Source organism: Agelaius phoeniceus, chromosome 11 (assembly GCF_051311805.1).
Source record: "Agelaius phoeniceus isolate bAgePho1 chromosome 11, bAgePho1.hap1, whole genome shotgun sequence".
Taxonomy (NCBI): domain Eukaryota; kingdom Metazoa; phylum Chordata; class Aves; order Passeriformes; family Icteridae; genus Agelaius; species Agelaius phoeniceus.
Genome location: NC_135275.1, coordinates 4,668,020 through 4,677,256, shown reverse-complemented (window position 1 = coordinate 4,677,256; position 9,237 = coordinate 4,668,020). Strand labels below are relative to the sequence as shown.

At 47.3% G+C, this 9,237-nt stretch overlaps 2 protein-coding genes across 2 annotated transcripts in view; both read left to right on the top strand.

Annotated features, from left to right (window-relative positions):
- The first annotated feature begins 795 nt into the window (after positions 1 to 795).
- On the top strand, positions 796 to 5,646 carry HRH1 (histamine receptor H1). Its single transcript, XM_077184506.1, has 2 exons — positions 796 to 990; positions 2,459 to 5,646. The coding sequence occupies exon 2, from the start codon at positions 2,516 to 2,518 to the stop codon at positions 3,971 to 3,973; it is 1,458 nt and encodes a 485-aa protein (XP_077040621.1). The 5' UTR covers positions 796 to 990; positions 2,459 to 2,515; the 3' UTR covers positions 3,974 to 5,646.
- A 2,282-nt stretch (positions 5,647 to 7,928) lies between these two features.
- Positions 7,929 to 9,237, top strand: part of ATG7 (autophagy related 7) — a 102,386-nt gene continuing 101,077 nt past the window's right edge. Inside the window, exon 1 of the mRNA XM_077184793.1 lies at positions 7,929 to 8,256. Coding sequence (XP_077040908.1) covers positions 8,079 to 8,256 — 178 coding nt within the window. The 5' untranslated portion in view covers positions 7,929 to 8,078. The remainder of the gene's footprint in view (positions 8,257 to 9,237) is intronic.

Sequence of the window (9,237 nt, the reverse complement as noted above, 5' to 3'; positions counted from 1 at the left end):
CAGCATCCATGGAGCCATTCCTGTCCTCAGCATCCATGGAGCCATTCCTGTCCTTAACATCCATAGAATCATTCCTGTCCTCAGCATCCATGGAGCCATTCCTGTCCTCAGCATCCATGGAGCCATTCCTGTCCACAGCATCCATGGAGCCAGTCCTGTCCTCAGCATCCATGGAGTCATTTCTGTCCTCAGCATCCATGGAATAATTTCTGTCCTCAACACTCATGGAGTCATTTCTGTCTTTAGCATCCATGGAATCATTCCTGTACTCAGCATCCGTGGAGTCATTCCTATCCTCAACATCCATGGAATAATTTCTGTCCCCAACATCCATGGAGTCATTCCTGTCCTCAGCATCCATGGTGCAGTTTCTGTCCCAAACATCCATGGAGCAGTTTCTGTCCCCAACATCCATGGAGTCATTTCTGTCGCAAACATCCATGGAGCAGTTTCTGTCCCCAACATCCATGGAGTCATTTCTGTCGCAAACATCCATGGAGCAGTTTCTGTCCCCAACATCCATGGAGTCATTTCTGTCGCAAACATCCATGGAGTCATTTCTGTCCCGAACATCCATGGAGCAGTTTCTGTCCTCAACATCCATGGAGTCATTTCTGTCCTCAACATCCATGGAATAATTTCTGTCCTCAACATCCATGGAGTCATTTCTGTCCTGAACATCCATGGAGTCATTTCTGCCCTCCGCATCCATGGAGTCATTTCTATCCTCAACATCGTCATTTCTATCCTCAACATCCATGGAATAATTTCTGTCTTCAACATCCATAGAGCAGTTTCTGTTCTCAACATCCATGGAATCGTTTTTGTGCTCATTCTCAGGAGATGAGGGCTCTGTGAGCTGTGAGCAGCTGCCACAGAGGAATTGTCCTGGCAGAGCCTGAAGGATCCAGGATCACAGCACTCCCCTGACTCCTCTGCCTATGGATGCTGCTGGCACAAGTGACACAGCTCCTCTCCCAACACCCACCTGTGAGTAAAGCCCAGGCAAGAAGGAATTTGACCTCTCATAAGGCAGCATAAATCATTTGAGCTTAAACCCTGATTACTGGAATAAAAAGGATAAAGTTAAATGAAGTATTGCATCACTGAGTTTCAGTAGGAAATGCTGATTATTGAACAATCTGTTGCATTGTGTTGCTCTGGCCATGTTTGGAGTTATGAGGGTGAGAAATCCCATGCATACCTCAATGCTAGTTGTGTAAATACTTTGAGCAAATATATGCACAGTCTCAATTTCCTTCCTTATTGCTTTAAGAGATTTACCAGAACATAAACTCAGACAAGCTATGAAATGGCACAGAATGTGTTTCACCCTCACAGACATTTTTCATCAATGGACAGGAGGCAGAATTTGGTCAGTTATCATTTGCTCCAAGATATAAAATATCATTAATCAATCCTGCCCTGTGGATCAATACATGAAGTTAGCAGTTGGGAAGCAGAAGATGCTTATTAATCCTGAAAAATCCTAATATTTTGCATTTAATCTAGAATAGGCCTGGCATCTTTAAATGTTTGAAATCTGTGTGAGCCTAAATTGTGTAGGAAGAGATTACTCATTACCTATAATTGGAACGACTGCCTACTGACTGCCAGCTGCTGGATTCTCAAACTGTTGGAGGCTGTAAATAAGCACTGGCTTGTGTAAATTATTCAGTATAAAATATGTTAATATTGCTTTTTACTAGCACATTTTAAATTGGTTTGCCAATATGGAGTTTATGTTATGGTTCACGATCAGCTGTTTAATGAGATATGATGAATTAAAATGTGAGGAATTAAATTTCTTCTTCAGATTGTGGGATCTGAAATAGACGAAGCTCTATGAAAACTGTTTGGGATTGGTTAGTGGGGTTTCCTAAAACACAAATTACCTGTATGTAAATGTCACTGTCATATTTTCTGAAAAATCCCTTTGCCAGGATTTTTCTCCTGGGAAGCTGAGAAGCCTCAGAGAAAAAGAAAAACAATATTATCTCATTTGCTTCTCCCTGTTTTGCTGCTTTGGAATGTGGTTTGGAGATTGTTTACCAACTGGTCATTGTTTGACTGGTTTCATGTGAATTGTTTTTACTTAATGACCAATCACTGCCAGCTGTGTCAGACTCTGGAGAGGAGTCACAAGTTTTCATCACCATTCTTTGTGGCCTTCTGTCTGTATCCTTTCTCCATTCTTTAGTATAGTTTTAGTATAGCACTTCTTTAATATATTATAAATAACATATGATAATAAATTAGCCTTCTGAGAACATGGAATCAGATTCCTCATCTCTCACCTCATCCTAGGGACCCAGCAAACTCAACATGTCAACTGTCTTAAAAATTTGTTATTTAGGAAAGCCCTAAAAGGGACAGTGCTAAGCTGAGGCACAAATTAGCTTTATTATCTTATTATTACAGTGACTGAGTAGGGTTTTTTTTCTTTTCTTTTCTCTAGCTCTGGAAATAAAAATCCCCAAGCAACCCAACACGTTTTCACGCAGGAGTGCAAACCATGACTGAACGTCCAAGGCCTGGACGCCCGCTCTGCTTCTCCCTCACCAAAAAGATGTCCAACAACACAACAGAGGCCTCCAGCAACGCTCCCCGAGCCCTCCTAGGCCTGTTCCTGGGAAGCATCTCCCTGATCACCATTGTCATGAACATCCTGGTGCTGTGTGCCGTGAGGACAGAGAAGAAGCTGCAGACCGTGGGCAATTTATACATCGTGAGCCTCTCCATCGCCGACCTGATCGTGGGGGCGGCCGTCATGCCCCTCAACATCGTGGACCTGCTGAGCCCCCAGTGGCCCCTGGGGCTGGCAGCCTGCTTGTTCTGGCTCTCCATGGATTACGTGGCCAGCACGGCCTCCATTTTCAACCTCTTCATCCTGTGCATGGACCGGTGGCGCTCGGTGCAGCAGCCGCTCCGGTACCTCAAGTACCGCACCAAGATGAGGGCCTCGCTGCTCATCCTGGGGGTCTGGCTGCTCTCCTTCACCTGGCTCATCCCCATCCTGGGCTGGCACGTCTTTGCCAACAACGGGAACAGGACGGTGGAGGAGAACAAGTGTGAGACGGAGTTCTTCGAGGTCACCTGGTTCAAAGTGCTGGCGGCCATTCTCAACTTCTACCTGCCCTCGCTGCTGATGCTGTGGTTCTACTGCAGAATCTTCAGGGCTGTTCGAAAGCACTGCCAGCACCGAGAGCTCAGCAATGGCTCCTACTGGTCCTCCATGGAAAAAAACACCACTCCTCAGGCCAAGATGAAGGATGAGAAAAATATTTGCCTCCAGGAGCAAGTCTTAGGTGGGAACACCCCCACTGCAGACAAGCAAAGCTCCCCAGAGCCCAAAAAAGTGGAGGCAGAGCTTAATTTCAGCCATCCTGACGGGGCTTCAAAGGGCCTGAGTAACGGGAAGGTCCTGAAGTGGAGCTGTTTCTCTCTCACCACAGCCAAGCCCGAGCCTGGCTTGGATAAAGCAGGGAAGAGGGGGGAGTGTGCCACGAAAAAACCTGGGAATCAGGAGCAGCCTGGCTGCCAGGACAGTGACTCCAGCGGGGCATCAGACAACCACACCTTCACTGAGGTGGCCCCACGGGCTGAGCCCAGCCCCAGAGGAGCCCGCTGTCCTCAGGGAAGGACAGAGCGCAGGGACTCCAAGGGAATGACATTCCTGAGGAAAACCTGGCACACCCTGCACAGGCACTCCAGGAGCATCCACTGGCACGGGAATAGGGAGAGGAAGGCAGCCAGGCAGCTGGGGGTGATCATGGCAGCCTTCATGCTCTGCTGGATCCCCTACTTCGTGCTCTTCATGGTGATAACGTTCCACGACCACAAACAGCTCTCAGAACTGCACAGGTTCACCATATGGCTGGGCTACATCAACTCCACCTTAAACCCGTTCCTCTATCCTCTCTGCAACCACAATTTCAAGAAGACTTTTAAAAAGATCCTTCACATTCATTGATGCTGGTCTGGGGTTTTGGAGCTCAAGTGCAGCTCAGGAGTTTGACCAAGCAAAATGTTCCGGTTCCAAGGGATGGGTACAGTGAAAGACTTTGGCAAACTGTAATCTGTAAAGAAGTGGTAGTACCAGTGGGAAATGTGCATTTCATAGTTTTAACACATTTGAAGAGCAACTTCTTTCAGGTCAAGAATCTGAAAACCTCAAGGTCAGTACATGAACTGTTACACTGTTGTCAGCCTTTCACCACTTGAGACCACCACTTCCATCACAGAAATGGAGACACAAATCAGCCTCTTCAGTGATTATAAATTATTCAGCTACAGAAACCACATTTCTGTCCTTGGCCAAAAACATTTTTCTCTTTCAACTTACTCCATTAAACACATTGCTTGTGAAGTGAGATTTGCAAGTGGAGGTACTTTGCACAGTCGAAGAAACTTGCAACTGTTTAAAAAAACTCCCCTATTTATTTATAGCTTCCTCCAAACCACAAACTTTTAATCAAATGTCAAGTTTTAGTGTGTATCCTACTGTATCTCTTTGATATCATGCTTATATTAACTGTACATTAACTTTGCTGGAAAAAAGTAGATTTTTTATGTCCCAAAAGAGTTTTCATGCTCAATATACTGTCACCATCTGCTCCAGAAGGGTGTGCTGCTGTTTCTAGACTTGCAGAATATAGTTGATTATACATGAAATATGTTTACCTTTTCTACCCTTTATATTTAATTGTATTTCATAAATCTTGCTGAAATATTTCGGCAGAAAAACACAATAATTTAATATTTGGTATTGGAAAAGAGACCAAGAAGATGTTGAAGCACAACTGAAAGCTGGGCTGGCTTTGATGTTACAAATTTCAAAATCTCATTCCTTTTGTTATGCTGCTGAACTTCCCACATTCTGAACAGTTCCTTAGTTGTATTTAAAGGATTCAATATTAAATGAAGCCCTAATATATCTGCATTTTAATACACTGGGGAAATGTGCTAAAGGAATAAACCTGAATCCAGGCTATATCAGTGTATCATGCAAGATTCAGAGATTAATTGACTTTGGTTTCAAGTTGCACTCAGGAAAAACCGCAATTAGTAAACTTAAATCTAGGAGAAATAAGGCAAAATGCAGAGAGAGAACATAAAAGCAACAAAATTCATTGCAGAATTCAGACAACTTTTTCACTGCAGGAGGAACACCTGCACAAGTAGTGAAATGCACCTTTTTGGAGTAGAGAACAGAACCTTTTGAAACACATGCTCTAAACATGTGTTCAAAAGGTTCTTCCACAAACAATTGCTGAGGTTCACAGCCATTAAATTGTTTGGGTTTTTTTTTGTATTCTGATTTGCAACAGCAATTCTGGCCAAAATGGATGGTAATTTACATGATCCCTGAGGAAATAAAAGTCAGCCACAGTTATTAGTGCTGAAAAACACATTTACCCAAGGGCTGCTGAGAGTTATCAAGAAATCTGTCCTGTTGCTCATGAAAATTGCCTTTTCTGACCTTAAAATGTACTAATACATGACAAAACCTCAGCAAGATCATTGAAAATTGGTCTAAAAATGATGGTGACTGTAACAACAAAAACCTTTGGTAAAAATAAAGAACATTTAAACAGCTAAACCCAGGAAAATAAAGCTGCCTGAACACATTTGTTTTAATCTCAAGCCATTTTACCCATGATCTTTGTGTACCTGTGTTAACAGCAAAGACAGGGGATTTGTGATAACCAATTTTATAGCTATTACATAACAATAAACAGGGAAATGGGACAGTACCTATTTTAAATAGCAAGTACCTAAGAAAATTTTTGAGTTTATTTCACTGAGCAGGCAGTTCCAGTGGCTCTGGATGTGAGGGAAGCAGAGGAAAGCAAATTACGGTAAGAAATGGAGAAACCTCACACCAAGGTGGGGCAAGGCTCAAGAGAATATTTCAGGTGTGGTTTCCTGGAAAATGCTTTCAGCATTTTCCAGTTGAGAGCCAAGGTCAGAGGACACGGAGCTTCAGAGAACACAAGGAGAGTCTGGGGATTTCTTGTGAAAAACACGTTCACTCTCCTGTGTGTGGAAAACGCCAACCACTTGTTTCTAACATTTTAAAAGTTTAATAGGAATAAAATGGTTATAAAAATAGCAATATAATTAGAGTGATAAACATTTTGGACAATTTGGATTTAGGACAATATGAGACAATAGAAATAAAGAGTTATGGATGTCTGGGTACCTATTTTCTGGGCAAAATAAGCCCAAAAAAGGACCCACATTAACGGAGGATTAACCCTTAAAAACAATAACCTGTTGCATATTCATGCATCTCATTCATGATGCATAAATTCCATTCAAACACAGGATTCTATCTGGGCAGTGTCAGCTTCTTCCTCCCAGTCCTAACCAGTGTCTTCAGGGCTGAGCAAGGTGGGAAGAACTTAGTTTCTTCTGATAATGGAGCAATAAATTCTTTTTCTCTGAAAGATTTAGATGTCCTGTGGCTGCTATCTCAGTGGGACTACCTCATTCCTCTCTTTAAAGAAAGTATCTTACACAGCATAGTTGCTGTTTTAACATTATGTTATAACCTAAAACTATATTTAACACACTACTTAAGAAAATTAATACAGCATAACTTTCTAACACAACACATATAATATTCATTTTAATATCTGCGAAAAGCCAATCATAAAATATGCATTTTTCACATGTGAAAATTTAAAAAGTTTAATAAAGGACAAAAGGAGCGTGGAGCAAAGGCTATTATGTCACTCAGCCAAGAGCACACCCACTATTTTGGAAACACCCTTTATTTACCATTTCTATTGCATCAGCCTGTTACATATTCACAAACAATTCTTTGTAAACTTTCCCCCATAGTAAACTTTCCCCCAAACTAATTTACATGTCCCAAGAACTCTTTAGCAGGGCTCCTCCTCAGTTCCACCTTTTTAGAACGTGGGCACTCCTTGGTTGTGGTTTTGGTCCATTCTTATCACCTCCAGTGCAGGAATGTGCCCTCTGCTGACGGAGTGACAAAACTGTCCATTGTCTCCTCAAAAAGGAAATAAGCTCAGGAGTTTCTTTCCTCAATTAGTGAAAAACCCACCTCATAGGACCCGAGGGACTTCACCTCAAGTTAAGGACGGCCAATTGAACAGGAGCCAAAAAGTCTCAAGAGCAATTTACCAGAAAAAGGAGAGAACAAAGAAACGAATGGCTTTTGTGAGGTGTTTTACCAGGGGCAAGGACCTCTTGCACCTGGTTTTTCTCTGTAAAGAGTTTGGTTATTTTGCCTTTTATTAAAACATTTTGTTTCCAACACTACCACAGAAGCCATCCTGCTGATTTTATGCCTTCCAAGGCAGCTGAGTTATCTTGGGTGTGAAACAGATCTCCGAGAGCTTATGAGACCTGGCTCGAGGAGACCCCTATTTCACTCTAGTTACGGGCTTCGGTCCATAACTCTCCAGAGTTTTGGTCCAAAATATGGTTCATATTTTCTTCAGAGGTTGCTGACACTTGGCAGATCTGTACAGGTGTCCATTGGATGTTATCACATCCAAGCAGGTTTTTTAAGCACACTTATATCAGCTATTTCACTGACTTTATTTACCAACAGAAATAAAACCCGGATCTTTATAACAAAGTTACTTTACCACCACACGTACAAAATCCATTTTAACACTTGCGAAAAGCCAGTATTATACTATGTATCTCCGACAAAGAAGCGCTGGGGTTGAGGCGCGCTGGTTTTCAGCACGGTCTGCTCTCGGAGCGCTCCGTGGGTCAGCAGGGACACCTGGCGGGGCAGGAGCGAGCCCGGGATGCCGCGGCCAGCCGGGAATTCCGCCGCGGACAGCAGAGGAAACAGGAGCAGGCATTTTCCCACCATCTAAAATGGAATTCAATGAAATTATTGCATTTTCTGAGGGCTCTGCTGCGTGCCGGGGAAGTAGGAGCAGCACACGGCGGCGGACACACGGACGGCATTGGACACACGGACGGCCCCGAGCGCTGCGGGACACGGGCCCGCCGGCTGGCCCGAGGCGGGGGATGCCACAGAGGGCGGGCGGGCACCGCCGCAGCCCGCCGGGACCGGGACCGGGATGGGGATCGGGATGGGGACGGGGATGGGGATGAGGATGAGGATGGGGACCAGGACCGGCCTGCCCACCGTGGCTCGCACGCCATCAGCCCGCGCCGCCCGCCCGCCTCACGCTGCGGTAACATCACCGCTGTGCGCCGGCCGGGCATGCCGGAAGTGCGGAGCGAGCGGCGCAGCCGGTAAGGGCGAGCGGGGATGGGGCGGGCGGGTCCTGCCGGCACCGGCACCGGCACTGGCACCGGTACCGGCACTGGCACCGCCCACGGCTCCGTCCTTGGCACTGCCCCCGCGGGGTCACAGTCCCGGCCCCGTCCCCGCCCTGCCCTTTGCAGCCCGCGGTCGGTGTGCCCGGGCCTCACCGGCTCTGGTGAGGGGTACGCCCATGCTGCACTCAGGCGTACACGAGGCGGGGGCTGCCCCGTGCCGGGCCGGGGCCGTGTCAGGGTGCGGGGATGGTGCCATGTCCATGTTCGGTCCCGGTGCCGTGTAGGGCCTCTGTCAGTGCCGTGTGGCTGTGCGGGGTTGGTCCCATGTCAATGTGCGGGGCTGGTCCCGTGCCCATGTTCGGGTCCGCGCCCGGTGCCGTGTAGGTTCTCTGTCAGTCCGTGTTGCTGTGCGGGGCCGGTGCCGGTCCCGGTACCGTGTGGCTGGGCTGTTACCGTGTCCGTGTACGGGGACAGTGCCATGGCCATGTCCGTGTCCGTTCCCGTGTGTCCGTGCCGTGTCCGGTCCCGGTGCCATTCCCGTGTGGCTGTGCCGTTCCCGTGTTCAGTCCCGTTCCCGTGTGGCTGTGCCGTGTCCGGTCCCGGTGCCGGTGTCCCGGTGCCCATCCCGGCTGTGTCTCTTCACAGGGCCGCTCTCCCGCCGCCGGGCCATGGCCGCAGCAGCCCCGGGCCGTGCCCGCTGTGCCCGGTCCCGTTCTCGTGTGGCTGTGCCGATCCCGTTCCCGTGTCCATGTCCCTGTCTCGGTCCCGGTGTCCCGGTGCCCATCCCGGCTGTGTCTCTGTTCGCAGGGCCGCGTTCCCGCCGGGCCATGGCCGCAGCAGCCCCGGGCCGTGCCGGGCTGGCCCCGCTGTGTCTGTGTCCGGTGCCGTTCCTGTGTGTCCGTGCCGTGTCCGGTCCCGGTGCCGGTATCCCGGTGCCCATCCCGGCTGTGTCTC